A 24,056-nucleotide genomic window follows, 5' to 3' on the forward strand; every position below is an offset into this window, starting at 1 on the left:
TTACATCGGTCCTTAAAGTGAGATTGCTTGTCACGTATGACGGTGATAAAACATGCTATCAAATAGCCATTATTTAGAAGGTATATTTTTTCTTTAGAAAAAAAATCGTGATGGACAAACTTTGACGAGTTATAACATGAATTACCATCAGATCATCCCTCCCCTGTTGCCTTCACAAGCACACACATAAATGCAGAATTGCATGCTCCCAACAACTAAAAAGGAATAAGGCCAGGTTAGGGCATGTAAGGGGCACGGAGAAGTAGCTTATAGGATTTTAGGTTCTCTCTTTTAGCACTAAAATTACAACGCCAGATTTTATTGGGGTTGTGGTTAACAAATGCAAGGACATCCCTAAACGGTTTTCTCAAAATAACTCATGGAATCGCTGAACCCACCTGCTGGCTACACTGGGTGCTTCTTTGCTTGGAGGTCGTGGACTACTATAGTACCTCTTTATTGGAATGAGTCGCAAGGGAGGGAGGCAGTGAACATTTCCAAATGTTTCTCCCAGAGTATTCGGCCCTCGTGTTTTCCCTAAGCACGTGGCCCAATGGCATCCTCAGCTGATTTGTAAAACATTTGAACTTGGTCCTGTCCTGTAACAGTGTTTGACGTCAGTCACAAGCACACCAGCTCTGGTTTATCATTCATACAGACACACTCATACCTCAGTGGCTTTTGTCCAAAGTATTTTGACGACCCCGATCCCCCTTTGGTCTACGTCCTATCTCGGCACCCACATGATTTTCGTGAGGGAGTCCACGAATTCCTTCTTGTGGGAAAAGACAGTTTTGTCCCAACATTTTCTGGGCTGTTCCCAAATGGTTGGTGGCTCTCTGGTAATTGATGTTGATGCTGCGTTTAGGGCTGGAGCCGCTCAGTAAACAGTCTGTTGGACTGGCCTCGGAAATGTCACGTAGGTGCTCATCGTCATCAGTGTCGGCGTCAATGTATTTGCTGATGGAAGAGTCGTGAAAAGTGAAGACAGTTGGGCCCAGGGTGGCGCTTTCTGGGGATTTTGGCGGCGTCCTGCTGCTGGCTGTGGTATAGATGGACACTTCACGACTCAGCAGAGAGTGGTCGGATAGTACAGAGCTGTCTGAGAGTGGGGATGGTCCAGGTTCCTTCTCATTGCGACAGCCTCCTTTGGAGAAAAGGCTTTTTGCGGCATGACCAGAAAATAAAAACCTCCTTGCATTTTCAGAGCAAGAGGGTTTGGGAACTGTGATGGGGTTCAACACAGGTGCGCCGGTGCTTTGCCGGCCTGTTTTTGCCTGAGAGTGCTGCGGAAGGGCTAAAGCTGAACTATGTGAAATCTGGTTGCTTTCCTTATGGCAAAGGTCCATTGCTGTGCTGTGAGGGAAGCGTGCATTCTCCTGGAAGTCAGTAGTACAACTAATATAGCTGTCAATGCTAGACAAACTTTTTATGTCACCTATACCATCTCTGGTTGCCATCATTGGTGGACTGTGATCCTCTATAGCTCCCAACTCCATCTCGTCCATTTGCTTTCCAACCCTGGAACCTTTAGGGTTGAGATTAGGTTGTGACTGGGTCTTAGCCATCTGGCTGTACATCTCCTCCAGCTTCTGAACATTCAGCTTTTGGGGGCTGCTGTTTCGGCCTTTGGTTGGCGAGTCGTGGGGATTGTAAGAACGGTTGGAACTCGTTTCTGAAACTGCTCTCTTTGGAGTCCATTTCCAACGGCTCGGTGATACGTGGTTATCATGAGATCTCTCGTTCTTTTCCACCACTACATCCATCAGTTCTGCACTTCGGGCAAAAGCTTCCTTCAAGTTCATGGAAACAATGCTACCATTTCTCTTTGCCCTCTCCAGGGCCTCTCTACGTTTAACTGCCTTTTCCTGTCTTTTTTGCTCCTTGTAGAATTCTGAGAAGTTGTTTACAATAATGGGGATAGGGAGAGCTATCACCAGCACTCCTGCTATGCAGCATAAACCCCCAACTATCTTTCCGAGCAAAGTTTTAGGGTAGATGTCTCCATAGCCTACAGTGGTCATCGTGATAGTTGCCCACCAGAAGGAAGCTGGAATGCTTTTGAACTTTGTGTCCTCTTCATCCTTCTCGGCAAAGAAGACCAGACTGGAAAATATCATGATACCCATGGCTAGAAAGAGAATGAGTAGTCCCAGCTCATTATAGCTTCTCCTGAGGGTGAATCCGAGAGATTGAAGTCCGGTGGAGTGACGAGCAAGTTTGAGAATGCGCAGGATACGCATGATTCGGAAAATCTGAACCACACGCCGAACGTTTTGAAACTGCAACACACTCTTATTTGATTCTGTTAGGAAGATGGTGACATAGTATGGCAGGATGGCCAGCAGGTCAATAACATTCAGAGGACCCTTGAAGAACTTCCACTTATTGGGAGAAGAGAGGAATCGGAGCAGGTATTCCATGGTGAACCAAGCAATGCAAACTGCTTCCACGTGGGCCAGCTGTGGGTTGTCAGTGGATTGGCCGAACTCATCTGTGTCCTGCAGCTCTGGTAGAGTGTTGAGTGACAACGCGATGGTAGACAGCACAATGAAGAGAATGGAGATGATAGCCAGGACCTGAAAGGCAAATTAAAATCCTTAAGTTAAAGAGAGTCAATTTCTGACGCACAAATTCTGCCCTCTTCTACCCTGTTCTGTTCTCATCTGCCATGTACTGGCCCTGTAACTCATTCCAAACTTTCAGTACAGCATTTTGAATAGCGCTTTTCAAATAATATTTAAGAAAACCTAGTTTGAAAAAAAATGTTGAGCTATCGGTTCTCAACATTATGTCTATTTATTGTATATACAGTAATACCTTGACATACAAGTTCCCGACATATGGGAAATTTGAGATAGGAAGAAAATAATTCTGAGCAAATTTTTGCCTTGAGATACGAGACAAATTTGAAATACGAGCATACGAGATCGTTCCCGATGCGGCCATCCGGGTGGCCAAGTATGTGAGAGGCTGCTTAAGAGAACAGCATTGACCTGTCTTTCGCGCTGTTTCTCCCTTGCTTAAGGATATCTACGAACACAGGGCCGTACAGGTTGCATTTTTCACTGGAGATAAGGTGACCGAGTCAATAATCTGCGAAAAAGCCAACAAAATCTACATGGTCTTAAAAGCAAAACGAGCATCTGAAAAGGACACCAGCGAGTCGTGCCTCGTTCAATAATTTTAAAAAATGAACTGGGATACATTCAGTTATGAGGCATGGAGAAGCAACAAGTTCCCACTCAAAACTTAACATATTTGCCTTAGATATTGCACAATAAGGTTTAAATGTAGTGTAACGTAAGATAAGAACGTACTTTTAAATGTGTGTATATAGTAATCTAAATTCATTTATGTTAAATTTAAAGTTTATGTTATATTACGAGCGTGTTGCCGCTCTCTCTCTCTCTCTCTCTCTCTCTCTCTCTCTCTCTCTCTCTCTCTCTCTCTCTCTCTCTCACAACGTAAGTCTGTACTGAGAAATGTCACTGAGAGATTATTATAAACACTAGATAGTTATTTGTTACGTTGTGAGTAGGTGGTGAATTACAACAAATAAAAATATGTGTTTCCATTGTAATCTACTATTTTTGGCATTTTTTTTCAGAGGTTGGGAAGGGATTCATTTATATTTAGTTATTTTCTATGGGAAAATTTGATTTGAGATATGAGTAAATTGACATACAAACTTGGTCCCGGAACGCATTAACCTTGTGTCTCAAGGCATTACTGTACTATATTCCCTGAGAAAAAAATGGGATCAATGCCAGCAGGATGTTCACTTAGTTGTTTGTGTCAAGAAAGACAGAATATTGTCTAGACATAAATCTAAAGTACGGAATTTTGAATCACAACTTTCTTGTTTTAGGCAACACTAAAACATATCCCGAGCAAGAGATGTGTGGGAATTGCTTAGAACTTACTTTTTCTGAGCGAGAAAAAAAAGTGGAATTATTCAAATCTGAAGAAAAAAAATATGAAAGACAGCAGTAGAGTAGACTGACATGAATCATGGCTCCATCGCAAGAGAATGATCAAACTTTATGAGCATAAATTATCATGCAGTATTGCAAAATATGTTTGTGACCACAATCAGCAAAATCGAGGATTCAATGCATATTCTCCCTAGTCCTACTTGGATTTTCTCTGGATACTCCGGTTTCCTCCCGAATCCTCAAAACATGCCCATTAGGCTGGCTGAACACTCTAAATTGCTTCTAGGTATGAGTGTGATCAGGAATGGTTGTCCATCTCCTTATCCCTGGCTGGCAACCAATTTAGACTCCAACACCCCCCGAGATCCTTGTGAAGATAAGCAGTTCGGAAATGAATGATATAATGTTGAGATCTTAGACACATTATTATTCAATTTTCAGAGTTTTCCCTCTGCTTTCTCATAATGAATAGCAACCATTGTTTTATGTTTTGATCAAATTTCACCTATTAGTGATGAAAACAAATGGCATGCGGATGAAGCAGAACTTCTTTCTAAATCAGAGGACATGAGGGCAGAGATTGTGAAGAGGGTGATTGACAACTCCTGATGACAGCCTAATAATTTGTCCACTCCCACAAACAAATGTGGTCACAGCCAAATCGTTCAAGATGAAACCTTATCTATGGCCAGTCAGAGCGAGAGAACACTGTTGCCATAGTGCCATGGCAGACATGAATAATGATCCTATCTGTTTATTTGCTGCTTTATGTGGTCTTTTCTTCCTCCCACCATAGAGGGAAATTCAGTTTCAGTCCAATCCAACACTTTGAGGTGGTGGAGTGAAGAGCTGATTCACATAGTATACAATCTATATCCCAAAAATAAAGAAAATTAAATCACAGGATGTTGCTGACATTCAATCAATTTGAACTGTGGAGCCTGGCAGTGAGAAATCAGTGCCATCCATCCCATTTAAATGAACTGGCCATATTACATATTTTTACAGGCTGAAGGCCTTTTAAGTTGCCGCTCATATCGTTTATTATTGGGGTGTGTACACGATCATTTTCTATCTATTCCTCAATTTTTGGTAGGGATGTTCTAGGGATTTTTACACACGTTGATCATTGAAGCCAATTTTTTTATTTTTTTCTCCTATTGCTGATTAACTAATTGACCTATATTTGCCTGGAGGTTATTAGTTAGACACTAGAGATCATGTGCACAATTTGTCACAGCTTTCAGCTTATACCAGTACGCTATTGTTTGTCATTACAAGTAAGAGGTTACCCTTTGAAAACTTGTACTGTTTTTAATCATCACCATCATCCTCGTCATCCTCATCAACATCATCATCATCATCATCGTCATCGTCATCGTCATCGTCATCGTCATCGTCATCGTCATCGTCATCGTCATCGTCATCGTCATCGTCATCGTCATCGTCATCGTCATCGTCATCGTCATCGTCATCGTCATCGTCATCGTCATCGTCATCGTCATCGTCATCGTCATCGTCATCGTCATCGTCATCGTCATCGTCATCGTCATCGTCATCGTCATCGTCATCGTCATCGTCATCGTCATCGTCATCGTCATCGCCATCGCCATCGCCATCGCTATTGGCATTGCCATCGCCATCGCCATCGCCATTGCCATTGCCATTGCCATCGCCATTGGCATCGCCATCGGCATCGTCATCGCCATTATATCAGCATCAGCATCAGCATCATTACCATCATCATCATCATAACATTTGACTTCCTGGAACATTACAAAGTCTTTGTAATGTTCCAGGAAGTCATGCTTTCCTCAGATAAATAGACTTGTGATCCTCATTCATGTAAACTGGTGCCATTACTCTGCCAGTTTTTGGTAGACTACGAAAGCATGGTTAATTTCACTCCAATATGGGCGACTTTAGGGAATTCTTAGCTGTTTCTTCAATACTTATGATGTGGCTGCTTACAAAATCACACAATTCGATGATCCAAACCTTAAAAGAAATAATGTGAGCTGAGAGTTTATTTGTGAACGATTTCAAAAATATAGAAAAAATATTTGATAAAATACACACATTGCATCCTGGTTGCTTTCCTTGTGGCAAAGGTCCATTGGTGTATTAATTCATTCATTTATTCATTTTCTGTACCTCTTATCCTCACAAGCGTTGTGGGGGGTGCTGGGACCTTGAATTCGTGGCTAGCCAATCGCAGGGCACAAGGAGACGGACAAGCATGCACGCTCATACTCATACCTAGGGGCAATTTAGAGTATTCAACCAGCCTACCCTGCATTGTTTTGGGTTGTGGGATATAACCTGGTACCTGGAGTAAACCCACGGAAGACTGTGGGAGCACATTGAAACTCCCCACTCTTTCCCAGAAATGTGGGCCTGACGCACTAACCACCAACCACCAACCATATATATGTATATATATATATATATATATATACATTCCTGTCTTGCATTTGCATTTTCTCCCCGGGCCTCCGTGGGTTTGCTTTGGGTACTCCGCTTAACTCCCACATGATTACATTGGCCCCATGTATGAGTGAATGCGTGAATAATGATCAAGGTGTCCCCCGCCTACTGCCCATAGTTGGCTGGGAAAGGCTCCAGCACCTCCCCTTTAATAATAAGCATTACCGAAATAAAAAGAATTATAAATAAATTTAATGACCAAAATATTTAGCTGCACCCCAAGTTGCTATTCACTTTCACTAAGGTGCCACACACACCAGATTTGTAATGAGTCAGAGAAAGAAAAGAATCACGCTTTTATGAAGTACCTTATTAAAATCTGCGAGGTTTTCACTGCACCAGGGCAAGATAAAAACGGCAAAGGTAATAGCAATGGGAGGCTATAAATAGGCCAATAATGAAGACACACCCGTGTAAGATTATGGCCATAAAGTTAAGTTCCACTCGGATACCCTGCACATTTCCCATTGGCCTGTGTCCCTGGGGTGACTCCCTGCTCTCTGCCTGTCGTTATGTCTTCGTTTCTTCCTTCCTAGAATCTTTATTGTCTTAGGCCGCAAATCTCATCAAAGCATTGCACTATATATCAAGCCACTAAAAAGGCAAACACATGCACGTCAAAGAAACATGGCTGAAAAGAGAGGTAGAATAATTGGTACATCAACCAAATTAGTGACTATGAATAGAGAAGAGGGGAAGATTCTAATCATGGCTGTGTATTAGTAGTATTTCATTTACACAAAGGATATTTGACATGCAAATGTATTTTTGGTGGCAAGAGAAAAAAAAACATGAAACGGATATTTTTATCCAGAGGACACAGAGTGAGCAGACTGACAGGAAATCCCACTGGGGACATGATACATCTGATCGTGGAGTGTCTCATCTCATGTGGCTCAGAAGATACAATATTACCTTTTTAGGATGGAAAAAGACAAGGTTACACCTGCCCTTGATGGCTGTTGTTTCATGAGATGTCCACTAGTCTAAGGAGATCATTTACCTAAAGTCCCACTGCCATCATTTTATCACGTTGAATTACTTGATTGATCCTTGTTAAAAGGTATACAAAAAGGAAAGCTAAAAACTCACAAAGATCCAAAACTTTCAAAGTTGACAATTACTATACAACCATAAGACAGACTTTGAAATCTTGGTTTGACAGTTGTTGATTTTTTCTTGTGCAACTCGTCGGAATACAAGGGTAGTACGACAGTTTGTGGCCGATAGAGGAGTTGAAAAAGTAAAGCCATTAACTTTTTTTATTCATTCATTTTCCCTATTCCAGACAACTACGGATACTAGGTGGGGGACACTGAACCAGCCAATCGCAGACAAAAGAAGATGGACAACAATTCTCACTCACACTCATACCAAGGGGCTATTTAGAGTGTCCAACCAGCCTATCAAGGCTGAGAACAAAATTGGTACAAAACTTATTTTTACATCACGTCAACCAGAAATAGTTCTGGATCTGCAGATGTTAACTTTTTCCGATGTAAGGTCGATGTGAAAAATTAGACATTGAAATACTTTTTTGCATGTTTCTTTGATTCGTGTTGATAAAACCATATTACAAAGACTCTTAATTGCCCCGAGGTATGAGTGTGATTGTGAAAGATTGGCCGTCTCCTCGTGCCCTGCGATTGGCTGGCCACCGATTCAGGATGTCCCCCGCCTCTGGCCTGAAGTCAGCTCGTATAGGCTCCAGCACCCCCGTGACCCTTGTAAGGATAAGCGGTTCAGAAAATGAATGAATGACATATCGCCGTTAATTACGCGCACGAGGCAGAGGATCCCCTAAATTGGTGGCCAGCCAATCGCAGGGCACAAGGAGACAAACAACCATTCACACTCATACCTAGGGGCAATTTAGAGTGTTCAACCAGTCTACCCCGCATGTTTATGGGATGTGGGAGCAAACCAGAGTACCCGGTGTTGGAACAATTTCCTACACAATATGTAACTACTCTTTCGATACAAAAATAATATAATACTTATAAAAATGTATTGTTAAACAATACTAATATGGGTAAAAAAAAATCAAGATGCTACAAACGGCAATATTTGCAAATACATATTCCTTTCAGATAGTCTAGCCATGTCATGGTACCCTATGCAGAATGTCTCACCCTGGGTTTTTTTGCAGCCTGCTGTCCTATTTTAAGTTTTCTGCTGCATATTGTTTGCTAAAATTAACATTTGACAAGGCCCATAATGCTGTGTGTAGCTTGTGGGGACCCACACAAAACCAAAGGTATGGCGTCCTTTTTTGTGTATTGAATGTGTTCTTTCTGCTCACTGCAGGTGCAAATCTAATCCTGCTGGATATTGTTACCATCCCAATAGCCTGAAAAAAAATGATAAGCTTTCTCAACTTTTCTTCTTATTAGAAAGCTTTGAATTTTGACTTTCTACCAATGATTATTATTGACTATAGTTTTCTCTTTTTTTTTTACTTGGCTTTTTCCCTCTGTTTGTCTTGTCCTTGTGATTACCCATTGATGTCACCTGTTTGTTGCCCGACCCCGGTGTCTTTCCTTATTCATTGCCTCTCGTGTTCCCTAGCGGTTTCTGTTTGTCTCGTCAACCCGTCTGTCTATTTAAACCCTTGGTCATTTTCAGCTCCTTGTCGGATCGTCTGTTCATGTATTTCCAGTTCAAGTCCTAGTGATTCTTGTGTCCCCCCTGTGGTTTATCCCTGTAAGATTTGGGTTTGCTTTCCAAATTGTCTTTGTTACTTTTCCTAGAGTTTTGTATTAAGGTTTTATTTTTAGTGTAAACATTTTTTTTAAATTAAAGATTACTTTAGTTAAATTCCAAGCTTTGTGTCTAACTGCTTCTGCTTCATTACACTTTGGTCTATTCTTTTCGTCACCATTCAAAACTTAACAGATTACTACTGTATATCTGATATTCATATAGCAGTGAGGGGTTTATGAGGGATCACGTATCGTTTCAACACAATGACACACTGCATTGACTCTGTGCTGTTGAATCCTGAAACCTGGTGGACTTAAAAAATTCCTTGAGGAAACATAGTTGACAGACTCAACTGACATTGTTTTGATGAACTATTTTATCCAATACGCTGCCGCGTGGTTCACTCGCCTGACTTCAGTCCAGGCAGGCACGGGCTCGATTGCCGCTGATGGCCGTATGATTGTGAGTGCGTGTGGTTCGTTTGTCTCTCTGAGTGCCCTACAACTGACTGGCGACCAGTCTAGGGTATAGTCTGCTTTTCGCCTGAAGTCAGCTGGGTTAGGCTCCAGCAACCCCCGCAACCCTTACAGGGTGTGCAGTATGGAAGATGAATGAATGTATCCAATATCCTCTTTAACATATTTGCATTCACATTTTCTTGTTCCATGCATGTCATGTAATTAAAAATTCCAGTTGATATTTGAGACACAGTTGATAAATTAAGTGAACATCTGTCATAATGTCAAAAAGTGTAAGTACTGTGAATAACAATGACAATGGACTCATTGTTTTATTAAGAGAAAATAGGTTCTCCATTGTTTTGTAATTGAGTTTATTTCGTTTCTTTGTCACAATTTCTCCTGTTTATGCGTTCGCAAGGCACATAAGATGCTGGCGTGCATACTGGCTGGCTACTAAAAATTCACGTTTTCCATGGAGGCCCTCCATCCTTGTCCACAATATTCACCAAGCAATGAACGCGTCAATAACTCTATGCTCATTTTGACATATACACTTCTTTACTAACACAGTTTTGCACTTGACTGCTGTGTCAAAACAGTCGCGGCATTGGTCACATGACTATCTTAAAGCGGTACGTGCACCGACACATGCTTTTGCCAAGGGAGCTCAATGCACACATCTGTGTCGGTGGAGCTATCACTAACATAGAGTCTACAGTACAGAGGTCAGCAGGTTTTTTTTGACGCCCTCACTTTGACTCCCCAAGTGTTCCATGAGGTAGCATGTAAGCATCTCGCATCAGTAGAGTACTCAAGCATCCCAAGTAAACCTAACTTAGTGCTGTAAATTACATGAAGAACAAAATTCTCAGGAATATGGAGGATGTCATGACTAGACCACCATGTTACTCGGATTTCTTCAGTTATTCCACAGTGTTGCTGGTGTTATTTCCTCACTCTAACCATGCTAACATTTATATTCAGGCAGCAAACCAAACTCTGCTTTGAGATTCTTTAGGCGTTTCACTGAGAATGTTCCACTAATATTTGCTAACCTCTACTGGTGTTCTGTTTGCTGGGGACTTTAAAGGCTTAATGGCAGACTCTTTGTTCAAATCTTCTGTATTTGGAGCAATGAAAGAGGAAAGATTTTCATGAGACAAACAGCGACTATTACATGGTATCATGTAATAGTCGCTGTTTGTTTTTTATGGTGGCTATAGTTTTCACTGCAGTTCTTACATTAACTTATTTAGTATTGTGAGTGGGTCATTTGATTGAATAAAGTTCTCTTTGCATGAACAGACTGTAAAGATGGGGAATCTGATTACTCACTGACTCATCAATTAAATATATCTCAGGACTCCATTTTACTTCCACAATATGATTGAAGGAACATCTCTTTCCTGTGTTATTGCCTCTAAACGCATTCTCTTCCTAGTGTACAAAATAAATGAAACAGTTAACATATAAAGGGCTAAAAATGCATTCTCTTCCTAGTGTACAAAATAAATGGAAGTGTTAACCTTTAAAGGGCACTCTTGAAACATCCACAATAAGACACCTACAATAATTAACATACTATATGAATTAGGTAATTAAACAATTACACACAAAATTGTATGGTTCCACTGTCTGAAATTATGCTGTGTGGCATAAATTTCACTACAAATAATTATTTGAAGTAGAATACATTGTAAATACACTTTCACAAAGACCATTAGTACAGTATCTTTGTAAAGAAGGATATTGGTTGTTATCTGAACACAATCATTGGACAAAAGTGAAAGTCTACTGTGGATACAAGAGCCCAAAATAGCTGGTATTGCAAAGTTTATTTAAAGGCCCCATATCATATGGGATGTCTCTTTATTTAATTTAATAGTTGGGACTCAGATGGGTGAAAATACACGGTCCTTTTCTTTGAAAAACAAACAAACAAACAAACAAATAAAACGCTAAAAAAGTTTTAATCCAATTTAGCTGTTATGATAAAAATACAGTACTACTACTGCTGAGTGATGTCATGAACTTAGGTTTCATTACTGTGGCAGCCAGGGCTTTAGTTGTTTTTTTCTCCAAATAATTAAATCGTTTTAATGGAAAATGTTAAAACAACACAAACACCACTGCTGATAGAAGCCTCGATTTTTTTCCATCCGACCGAGGGATGAACTTTTCTATATACAAACATACCACCGATAAGTAGACTATTCTATTGTTTTAATATAAATATTTTCCACAAGATTGCTTTGAATAGTTGACAAATTACGTGTGGCCAATAAGTTGTATTTTAAAGCAAACTACAATACAATATACCCGGCGATCACACGACTCGTGAACCAAAAAAAGTACAAAAGAGAGAATCTTAAAATATGTATAGTGGTTGTTGTGAGACAGCCAATGAGAGCCCAGTAGAGTGTAGCAAGGTTGTAGAGTGAGAATCAATGCATCCGTGACAATTTCAAAATAAAATAATAAATACATTTACTTTTAGGGGGATTTCATAACTTGGATCTTTTTCGTTTCTCGAGGACTCATTTGCATCTAAAAATCTTTCGTAACCTGAAAATTTCGTACCTAGAGACCTTCGTAAGTAGAAGTATGATTGTATTTGTATGTGACCCACTCAGTCAATTCCGGCTCGAGTATGTCACCGTGGTTTGACTTTTCCTTTTTAGTAAGCATCAGGAGGAACACTTTGCACCATGTGAAATCAACCTGTTCCTATGATTCCCACAGGAAGCTGCTGAATCAGCTAGCAAAACACACAAGCCAAACAACATGAACATGAAGTGCTATTAGGCAGATCCATTTCCCCCGATGCTTTGCGAAGCCCATCCCTCGCCCCCCTTCATCTCCTTTCACAGCCGAGGCCAAAGAGATGCCGCGCAAACCCTCCGGCAACTCGGGCTGGGTTATATATTGCCATGACAACCCTTTCGAAGCTCGACAGGAGACGGCTACATGGACCTGCCTGAAAGTCTGACGTTTTCTTGCTTACTCTTCCTCCCCTGCCTCTCATCTACCCCTCATTTGCACCTTATTAGACTCGATCCTGACCTTCATCCCTTTCCTCTCACTTGCATCAATATTCCACACGGCTCTGTGGCTGCATTGTTTGAAATCTCACAGTTCACATCGCGCAAACTCCATAAATGTCCCTATCTGTTATTTTAAGTGCTGGCAGGCATCCTCAGCTGCAGATGTTTTTCCCGCACGCCGCGCCAGTCGTTCATGGCGCCAGCACTGGTGATAAACAGCGATGAAGTCGTAATGTGAGCATTGAATACAACGGAGAATAATTCACACCCCTGATTCAGAATATAGAAAGGCTCTGCCTCTGAGCCTGTGAAAGAGACTGAGTTTCCATGGAGACGGGAGGAGGAGACTTTTGAGCAGCAGAAGCCTGGTATATCTTGGTTGCACATATCTCACTTGATAAATATGTACAGCGGTATCAAACCTCTGTGACCTCTGAGGCATGTCTCATCGTAAATCAAGGTGTTGCTTCACTTTGGTTTATTTTAAGGGAAAACTCTTCTTCACTGGTCATAAAAAACGTCAAAATATAAATATACAAGCATAGATTCCAAGCCCCATCAATTTGTCCAAATGCTCGCAGATTCCAATTCATTCATACTTTGACTACAACATACATAATTAGACATCATAAAAAGTAATCACGTTCTATAGGCAACAATTCAAATTAAAGTGCAAATGTACAAAAACATGAATCAGCTACACATTTATTGCCAAATATAATGAGCTGCTTGTGTATGCCTCAACAACTTTGAGATATGACCTTAAGCCATGTTTACTGGATGTGCTAATGTATCAGCATGAATGGTTGTCCATCTCCCTGTGCCCTGTGATTGGCTGGTCACCAATTTAGGGTGTTGCCGCCCGCCTTGTGTCCATAGGTGGCTGAAATTGGTTCCAGCACCCCCCGTGACCCTTGGGGGATAAGCGGTATGCAAAATGAATGAACTAATTATATATTACCTTGTTGTTAATTATTAAACATGATCATTTTGTTTATTTCCAAAACCCAGTCACTTTCTGAACCTATGCCATGTGCTCTTTTCATTTGTTTGCTGTTATCCATCATCTGGCCCATATGGTACATTTTGAGGTCACAGAAAAAAACTAGCAATTGTCCTCCAGAAGACTTTTTTGGGTGTAAATTCTTCCCGAACTCATAATGTATAGTGCTTTCTTGCTCAGAGTGCATTGCAACCCCATTCAAGTAAACTGCAAATGTAGGATAGAAATCTTTGCTGGATCATTCATCTCCTGAATGAATACCACCTCATCTCCTCACATTCTCAATTATTCATGATTTTCAAAAGAAGAGAATCCAGACTCAGCACCTAAATTTAAAACACGGCAGTTCCACAATGGCCTAATATATAGAAACAGTATACATTATTGGGGTCCTGGGACAGATTGCTGGGAATTTTATACATTTAACATTAAGCTTTTAGAACAACTGGAAAAAATGACAAGAGATGGCTGTTTTATTCTTGTGAAACTGTAGTTCTGGTTTGAGGAAATAGGCAGCATGGGATTGAAGGGTAGAGGAATGACCTGAATTTGCATCCATATGAGGATTCCCGTGTAAAACTCCCAAAGCTATTACACAAATACCAGCTGTTCCTGGAAAATATATCCACATAAACAGACCTTTTGTATTTCTCATACTCCCACACAAACACACACACATTAACATAAAATATATATGTATAGGGGAAGTATATTTTCTTTATAAATTGAATAGTTTAAAAATATCTACTGCGATCGGATGGCCACCGATTCATGGTGTCTCCCGCCACTGGCCCAAAGTCAGCTGGGATAGGCTTCAGCACCCAAAAATGAGTGAATATACATCTACATAAATATGTTGAAAACCAATTGAATGCAAGGCTTGAGAAATTACCAAGAGCGGAGAATAAGAGATGTGAATTAAGAATGAATAGAGAACATTTGTGTAGCCCTTTAACTCATTATGTGGAAATACAAAAGACCAGTTGACTGCAAAGGTAACACACATGTCAATCAGTCATAATATTTATCCATTCATTTAAGAGTTGGGGGGATTTGCCAGAACCTATCCCAGCTGACTTCAGACATAATATTTTTTTGCAAATTAATAATATGAATGCATCGGGTACTTATAGTGCTTTTCAAGGCACTCAAACACACTTAAAATTGCATTATTTATTCACTGCATACCAGGCGGTGATACAAAACCAACTAGTAAGGCTGTATTCAGACTGCAGGCATATCTGATTACAATGTTATTTCATCCTCATATCCGAAATTTAGGGCGGCCGGGTCACAGTTTTTTTTTTAACCAAGTGTCCAAATCGGAATCGCGCCTGTTCAGACTGGCCATTATTGAGCTATCTGACAGGTTACTGTGGCAACGAAGGCGTCATCCAGAGTAGTGTTTGATATGGAAGGGAACCAACGTTACTATTGGATTATATTAAATGGCAGTTTACCTGGCTAAGAAACAGTGACATTTCTTACCTACATTGCCATTGTACGTATATATATATATATATATATATATATATATATATATATATATATATATATATATATATATATATATTCCCCTTCTCGAAATCTTCGCGAGGTAAGTGCTGGGCCTGCGCCAAAAAATGCGTCCAATTAATTCAGAAAAGAGGCACTCCCCCCCCCCCCCCCCTGCCCACTCCTTAATTACATTATATGTTCACTTTGACGTGTAGATTATATTTGTTTATTAACACATATGAGACAAACTACGTGTATTAGAAAAACATTATGTTATTATCTGACTCTTGGTAACAACCGTCAACACTGTCTTATACATCATTGGTCCATCCTGAATGTCCTAATGCAACCTACTAACTCTTAAAATATGACACTTAGGTCAAGTCTCATGCAGAAAAAAAACACAACAGGAGCCAAGGTCGAACCCGCAACCTTTCAATCAAAAGTATATCCGCTCAAACACTACAAACCTATTTACATGATTATGAGGGAAAATCAATATTGTTGCTTTAAATACAAGAAAAACTCCACATCCTTCATGAATGCAACAGGGCAGAAATGCAGATAGAAAAAAAAAACCTTACAATTTGATGCACACACTGATCCTTCACCATTTTGCGGCTTAAACTTTTTTATGACTTCTTTACATTGCATTTTTTTTTATATTAAGTATAAAAGGAAATGTTCATAAAAATGTCAAAATTCACGTTGAAACTCGCAAGCGGAAGACACTTCCTTGTCTTCCGCTTGCCATTCAGAAAAGACGGGACCGTTGCTCAACTCGGCACCGAAGAAGAAAAAATGGTGAGCAGCGGGCCGTGGCCGTCACTTTTATCCGAAAATAGACCTCTCTGAGTGGACTGAACTACAGGGAGCTTTGGTGAGGGTGGATTCTTTTCAGAAATGCAAGCCCTGGGCGACCTTATGGCGGACGCCGTCGCCATTAACCAAAAATAGATTTCGCTCAGCGGACTGGATGGCAGGGAGCCTTGGTGAAGGTGGATTTTTTTTCAGAAAAGCGAACCCCGGGTGACCTTATGGTGGATTAACCAAAACTAGAGTTTGCCCAGTGGACTGGACAGGCAGGAGCCTCGGGGTCGCGGAGCTGGTGGTGGAATTTCCCAGAAATGTTTCAAAGTGCTCCGGGCAATGTTATGGTGGATGCCGTTCCACTTGTCCGAAAATAGAGCTCTCCGGGCGGCTAAGATGGCTAGACCCCGCGGAGGAGCAAAGTGGAAGTTGAGTTTCCGTTTAAGTCTGGGCAGTGGGCTGACGCTGTTGCTCTTTTCCAAAAATAGAGCTCTCTGGGCAGGTAAGACGGCTGGACGGCGCAGAGGAGCGAATTGGAAGTTGAATTTCCCCCCAGTTCGCAACAATGGGTCTTGAAGATTGATGACAACATGGTCATAGCTATCGAATACGGCAATCGTATTCACAGTGTCATGTCCTTGTACAAAAGCATATTTGTGCAAAAAAGAAACTGTCTTCACAACTCCCCATCACAAAGTGAGTTGCCTTTGCAGAAAACCTCTCGCAAAAGTTTCTCCTGCTGCCCCTACGGTGCCTCCGGAAGATTCCATCAATTATCCAATGGATTTAAGCTCCCAATAACCTGTATTTCTCATTTAAATCAAGCACAGAGGAACTCTTTTTGTGAGTACAGTACTTAAAATATTTTCAGTTTTTTAAATATATAGATTATATTTAGATATACATTACAGTCTATTCATACGTCTATAACTAACATTTAATAAATACACTTCTTAATAATTGTACTTGTACTTTTGTATAGGTGCGAAAACCTATTTATACTATAGTAGTAATAAGAGTAGTGATCCTACTTCACAGTTTTTCGATTATCACGGCCATGTCTAGTCTACATTATCTGCAAAATTCGAGGGATTACTGTACAACAGCACGCACATACTAACAGACAGGCAGCCTGGAAATGACGCCTGAATAGGTGGCTGCAAGCTTTGGAGTCACACGGGTGGTAGAGTTGCCATGGTTATAAAGACACATAACTTTCCAGTGCATTTCGCAAGAAACAAAAAAGAGAAAAATGACTGAGGAAGAAAGGCATTGAAAAAGAGAATGCAGGATGTGCGTGCCACATCTTTTATTCCCACACTAGGAACACTCTCGACTGAGAATTTTCTGTCAGTCTACCTCATGCTTACTCCAAATACTCCAACAGGGTCTAACAGAATGTGCATTTCTTGAAGGGCAGTGGCTGGTCACTCTCAAGTGGTGTTTGGAGCATGCATACATATACTTCTGTAAATCTCAGATTGTATGTTTACAGCTGTTCCTGTATGGTCTTTGTTGTGTTTCTGAAACAGTACAAACAAAAGCTTTTTTTCCTGCAGCCAGGCTCATTAAGCCAAGCTCATTTTATATTCTTGTTGTAATAATTAATCTTTCATAACAAAGAGGAGCAAGCTTTTGCCAGATAAAATGGCCCTTGTTTCAAACTTTACCTTGCATAGTCAATCCATCTTTGGAAAACTCTTCTGCGTGACTATTTGCCCTTGAAGGCATGTTACATCATATCATCAGGCGGCTAGTGTTAACAACATTGTTCTCCCTGAATCATGAGATTTATGCTTGAACTTCATAACATAGGACAATGCCTTTCTTGATAAAATGACCAATTAGCATCCTTTGTGATTGCGAGTATAATCTGTTTGATATAAAACATCGCAAGTTACATGTTGTACGCCTACATACTACTACAATTACATTCTCATTAAAGGACTACGTGACCGGATGATTCGCCTAAAGACGTTTCGCCGACGGACGTTTGACAGACGGACAGGCCGCCGAATGGACGTTCCGCCGAACGTTCATTCGGCCGTCTTTAGGTGAATCATCCGAGTACCAAGGACTACGAACTAAACTTACACTGATGCGTACAAGAGTGAGTCATAAATGGACAGATAGAAAACAGAAAGGTTGTGTGTGAGTAGGTGAATTGAAAAGCATTTTTTATTGTTTCTTGTGTATTATTCATTATACATGTATATACTATTGTGAAAACGAATCACTGCCAAATTTCTATATTAGTTAAGCTTGTTTCCTATTTAATATCCAAACCCCAGTTGTCTTTTGAAGTATAAAAAGAGGACTACTGTTGTTATGAAAAAGAAAAGTGGTTTCATAATCTTAGCGAGCCCTGCTAAAAAAACTAAATCAAAAATAAAATAAGATCAACATACACGAGTTTGTGTATCAGCAAAACCAGTACCAAAATACAACAAATCATTACATTTGGATACAAGCAAGTGCAACTCTCTCAATAAGACCATTACCAAAACACGAGAAATGTAGAAAAGTTGGATTTTTTGTGTTTTGATACTGGTCTTACTGGTACAGTAACCAACATAGACAGGATTTCTCAGTAGGTACAGATTTTCTTTCATTATTATAAGGCTTGGTATATCATTACAGAGTAATTCTCATGGGTATTTATTCTTTAAAATCTGCTCAAATTGACAAATTATTCTTCATCATCATGTGTACTGTGTTCTTATGAATAATCTGTGGTTGCTAGCTGGAAAGACAACATTTACAGCCTGAATGTTCTTTTTCTTGGTTTTGACAAATTTGTGTTTGCATTGAATTGATGCGCCATGGCGTACAATCCAGGTCATGTGCCCGTCAAGGTGAAAGGCTTACTGGCTCCCTAGTCAAGAGCTCTCTCTTTCGCTCTCACAATCAGGCTTTGGCTTGATGAATGTTTCTCCTTCGCTTTAGTGGATTCTATTTCTGCCTCTGGCCTTGAGTCTCTCCTCAAAGTCATTTATTCACCTTTCTGGTCCGAACTGTCGAGTGGAGAGAAATGGGGCCTTGTCGCTGAGTCCTGCAGCCTACGGGGTGCTGCAGTTGTGATTTATAAAAGCTTTTTATTCTGAGCACACGTCCGTGTCAGTGTGAGGTTCACTTTGTGTGCAGACTATAGGAGCCTGCTCATCAAAGCACTGCCGACATGGTCTTACTTCAGACCTGTGGCCTGTGGACACCTTGGGGTCAGTCCTCTATTGTGTGTCGGTTCATATTGTGGCTGTGCGTGACCGGACGTATGGTCGCCGGACATTTGGTCGCCGGCCGTTTGGTCGCCGGACGTTTGGTCGCCCGGACCCAAATGTCCGGCGACCAAATGTCCGAGTATCAAACAAGGTAAAACAACACGGTCTAGGCATCAATCAAAGCCAACAATGGCCCTGAGCAGTTTCACTGAGCGGACGTGTGAGTGTATAAGGGTGTGTATGTACAAGTTGTCCCCTTAGGAAGGGACGTCAGTCAGGGTCTTAACAAGTTCTCCAACAAAACACAATAAAAGTATGGGAAATTTTGAGCTTTTCTTTAGCCTAATAATTAATAGGGCATTAAGTATGTCAAAATAATAATTCACAGTTTGTATTTAGGTAATTTGAGCAACAATTTTAAATGGTAATTATCAATAACCTTCCGGGCGACCAAACGTCCGGCGACCAAACGTCCGGCGACCAAACGTCCGACGACCAAACTTCCGGCGACCAAACGTCCGAGTACCACGGCTGTGGGTATGCATGTATGTTTTCAGTGCGATAGAGTAGGGGTGTTGATTTCAGCATTACACACAGAAAGACATTGCCCTAATTGTTACCAATAGAATGTGATACAAAAAGATACACTAGAATGAAGGAAATACTATTTAGTATTTCAATTTCTTAAGGTGCCATGTTGGAAGAATTAAGGCAATATTTTCATAACTATTGGGCGCACAAACTGAAAGGCTGCTGTCTCAGTTGTGTGTACAATTTATGTGTGTTGCCCATAGACAAGGCGTTTCGGCTCAATGGGAGCAACATTTGGCAGTGCTAGCATTGCATGGAAGCTAGGGTATGTTTAAAAAAAGGCCCCAGGAGCAAAACTGAGTTCGATTGTGCTTTATTCGCGTAATTGTACTTACGTTAATGTAAGTCAACACATTCAAACAGCTACCAAGTCCTCATTTTCTGTATACAGGATAAAAAGTTTGGCCAAGTGGGCGAGTTCACCATCCAACACATAAGGTTCCACCTCACTGTCAGTCAGAGTTGTCGCTGTGGGCTTTCGTAAGTGATGGGGGTCCAGGTTAGGCAAAAGCTCACCTTCCACTTTAGCCCAGTCATCCACAATCCATTCACAACTTGTTGCGTAACTTGCCCATTGCTCCTGCCAGTCTTTGAATAAACAATGTTTGCTATCGGACATCGATCGCTCCCAAGCTGTTCGCATTCTATCTGCGGAAACGCAGCATTGTCTTTTTTACTCATCGAAGCTGATTTTCCAGCTTCCGCCATTTGCCACAAACCATGGACTCATTTATGTTCGGATGCCTCGCTGAAGTTCAATTTCAACATTCCTCTGTGTAGCAGAAAGCTTCTAGTTTGAACTGTGGCTTGTAAGCGTGTCTCTTTGCTGGTGCCTTTTTCTGTGGTCAAACGGATATTGTTTTACAAACTACATACCAACATGTTGCATGCTAAACACAATGAGTACTTGTCTACATACTCTTTTTTTTCATTGAGACATACGCCCTCTGCTGGGTCCTGTCCTACTTTACTTCATTGTTTTTTTATTTACGCTTATCTACAATGTGACAAAAAAATGTTTGTTCAATTTTCATAGTTATGGATCTGTGTGATTTAGGATAATTTTGAATACTTTTTAAACAAGATTGTATCATTTAATTAGTGTTTAAAAAATGCTGATAGTGAAAAATAATGAAGGATTTGAAATGTGCCTTAAAGCTAAAAAATACTGCGATAACTTAATTCGCTTAATACGTACTTCTTTTTCAGTCTTATACTAATACAATAACGACATTGAAGTTGTGATGCAACAAACTAATAGAATCAGGAACTTTTAATCCAATTTGTTTCTCCATTGAAAAAGAATCCACTGTCTGTGTCTTCCTTTTTTCTCTGTACAACATTAAAAATATAGACAGTATGTTTAGGACTTGATGGGCTCAAATCAGTAATCCCACAATGGATTTTAATATTTACATCAGAAAGGATACAAATGATTCATAGCAACCCGACAGTCAGTGTCAAAAATCCTGCTCATGCGCTGTAGCAAATATTCAGGATTGTGCACTGGTCACGATTTTGTAGTGACAAAGCTGCTCCATATTTTGAAGAAGAAACAGCACGTCTGTCCATTTCCTATCTTCTTGTGTCTGCCTTACTCTGATGCCCAAAAGCAATCCAAATTGAATCATTCTTGTGCACGCATTTCTTGGCGGCCAAACATTGTTTACGAGCCTGTGTGACATAATTCAAGGGAGAATGTGTATATTATGACGTTAGATTTTAATGTGAAATACTGCAAGAGTAAAACAGACTCCATAAGTGTAATGTGGAATACCACTAGTGTAAAACATGATCCATTAGTGTAATGTAAAATTCTGTGTATGTATAATGTGTTCGAAGCGTATATACTTGTAATACGCACTGCACTCACACTGGGGATTCACTTCATGTTACACTATTCCCAGTCAATCATGAGTCGAGAAACAGGGAAAATTCTGATTGAGGGCTTACTGTCCAATAACATTCTAACTATGACATCCATAAAGTAATGAGTCACTTCCGGGTGTACGAACACTGTTTGAAGCATGACAAGGATGTCAACTGATCAGATTTTTTATATCTGGGTATTGTTTTTCTGTAAATTTCCTCCTAAATAAATGACTAGCCACGCACATCACACTTATGGTCAATATAAAGTCTCCAGTCATTCTTCATGCATGTTTTGGGTAACGGGAGAAAACTAGAGAACAATTATTTCCTATACAGTGGTACGTCTACTTACAAATGTTTCTACATAAAAAATATTCAGGTTACGAAAAGCTTTGATGAGAAACCTTTTGTTCCAAGATACAAAAAAAAACAATCAAAGTTATGAAACATCAAACAAAATCAAACATGTACTCGTTTTTTTATTTGGAAAATGTCATGGTAGAGTTGCTTTCCCATTGACTATATACTAACAATCAAAGCGCTTAATAAATAATACACGTTATGAAACCACGTCTGGAACTAATTAATTTTGGGAGTAGAGCTACCACTGTATTTCACATTTACATCTTTTTATTTTTATTTTGTATGTTATGCACTACCAACTTGACCTATCTGTCTGTTTCTTACACTGAAATGTCGCCCGAGAGGACAAAAGTTCACCCAACCTTGCTCTAAAACAATTGTGCAGTAGTGAAACATAACAAGGCTGCAGAGCCTGACAAAAGCCTCAGCAATCCATTACAAAATGCATGACATGACTCTCACCAAAACTCACAAGCACATCTCCGCTGCTGCACACACACATTAACAGTGCATGAGATTGGCAACATGTCAGAATCAGAAACACTGTCAAACATTGACCAAGCCTCCAGCCTACCACATTCTGTTGACTGAATGACAGGGTGGATCTCATGTTTGTCTTTTTAGGAGAACATCGTTGGAAAAGACTAATGTTGGGAATCAGTGTAGAACAGTGTTTCCCAACCGTTTTTGAGCTGAGGCACACGTTTGTTTGCAAAAATCACCAGCTGAAAACTTTCTTTTTTAAATCTCTGTCACATACATTTACATTATAAAGTCATTTTCAGAGTGGCCCGCCGGTTGAGTGGTTAGTGCGTCGGCCTCGCAGTTATGGGGTCGTGGGTTTGATCCCAGGTTGGTCCTCACTGTGTGGAGTTTGCATGTTCTCCCTGGGCTTGGGTGGGTTTTCTCTGGGTACTCTAGTTTCCTCCCACATCCCAAAAACATGCGGGGTAGGCTGGTTTAACACTAAATTCCCCTTAGTGTGAGCGTGAATGGTTGTTGGTCTCCTTGTGTCCTGTGATTGGCTGTCAGAGGGTGCGTGGCCAATTAGCGGGGATAAGCTTCAGCGAATGAATGAGTCATTCTCATCAAAGTTTTATCAACAGAATCAAAGAAACACAAAAAAATATTTCAATATCCAAATTTTCACATCGAATTTACATCGGCAAAAGTTGAAGTCTGCATATCCCAAACAACTTCTGGTTGATGTGATGTAAAAATAAGTAATGTACCGATTTTATTTTCCTCATTTTATGACTTTTCTCCCAAAATTACTTCAATCTCTTAATATTACGCAAAAAGCTGTTTTGTGGTCAGACAGACTTTTTTAAAAAAAAAAGTTTATGCCCATGAAACCAAACAACTTCCAGTTAATGTAACATTAAGAATATTTTATGTTTTACGCTATTTTCAAACCGCAGGCCAATTCTGATTTCTTTGCACATATGAAATACGATATTTTTATGGAGTATGAAAACAGTCCAATTCGTATCTTTTCTTGTTGAAGATAAATCGAATATGTATGTCTCTGTACTATGAATGCTCATCCATACACCTCCGAACCATATGCCCTGAAATACATTACCATTGTTTGACAAAACAAACAAGAAACGTGAACGAGCAATGGTGGATGAAGGTGCCAAAAAATGTGTTTTCTTTCTTTATACAGCACATAAAGCTGTTTGGCAAAAAAAGAGGACCATTATACCGTTTAATCCTCGTGAATTAGGACCGAGGCATAGCAATGTAGAATTTCCGTCCGGACCATATTTATTTCTGTGAATATTGTAACACATGATAATGTGTCACATATGTCACAGTGCGCATGTGTTCAACATCATGGAAGTGTTTCTTGCACACTGTGAGTCGCATATGTTTGTGCAATATGGACGGCCACACAAAAATATCAGAATAAACATTCTAAAGGATTCCCCTTTGTTGACAATGCCATATGTTTTTTCTTCGTTTTAACCTGCACTGTTCAGCGACTCAGACACAGAAAATTGCAAACCTATCTTTCTGTGTTATAAAAATTACATAACCATCCAATCATTTTCCATACTGCTTAT

At 40.2% G+C, this 24,056-nt stretch overlaps 1 protein-coding gene across 2 annotated transcripts in view; it reads right to left on the minus strand.

Moving 5' to 3' along the window:
- kcnb1 (potassium voltage-gated channel, Shab-related subfamily, member 1) overlaps positions 1-24,056 on the minus strand; it is a 61,399-nt gene that overhangs the window by 4,120 nt on the left and 33,223 nt on the right. Inside the window, exons 3-4 of one of the 2 annotated variants that reach the window (XM_077602387.1) lie at positions 671-2,579; positions 1-599 (exon numbers count right to left, since the gene is read on the minus strand). The exon at positions 1-599 is cut by the window's left edge and continues 4,120 nt beyond it. In XM_077602387.1, the coding sequence (XP_077458513.1) occupies positions 672-2,579 (1,908 nt within the window). In that variant the 3' untranslated portion in view covers positions 1-599; position 671. Of the gene's footprint in view, positions 2,580-24,056 lie in introns of both variants that reach the window. The other variant, XM_077602386.1, reaches the window with a different exon arrangement.

The sequence above is a fragment of the Stigmatopora argus genome, chromosome 6 (genome assembly GCF_051989625.1).
Source record: "Stigmatopora argus isolate UIUO_Sarg chromosome 6, RoL_Sarg_1.0, whole genome shotgun sequence".
Lineage (NCBI taxonomy): Eukaryota > Metazoa > Chordata > Actinopteri > Syngnathiformes > Syngnathidae > Stigmatopora > Stigmatopora argus.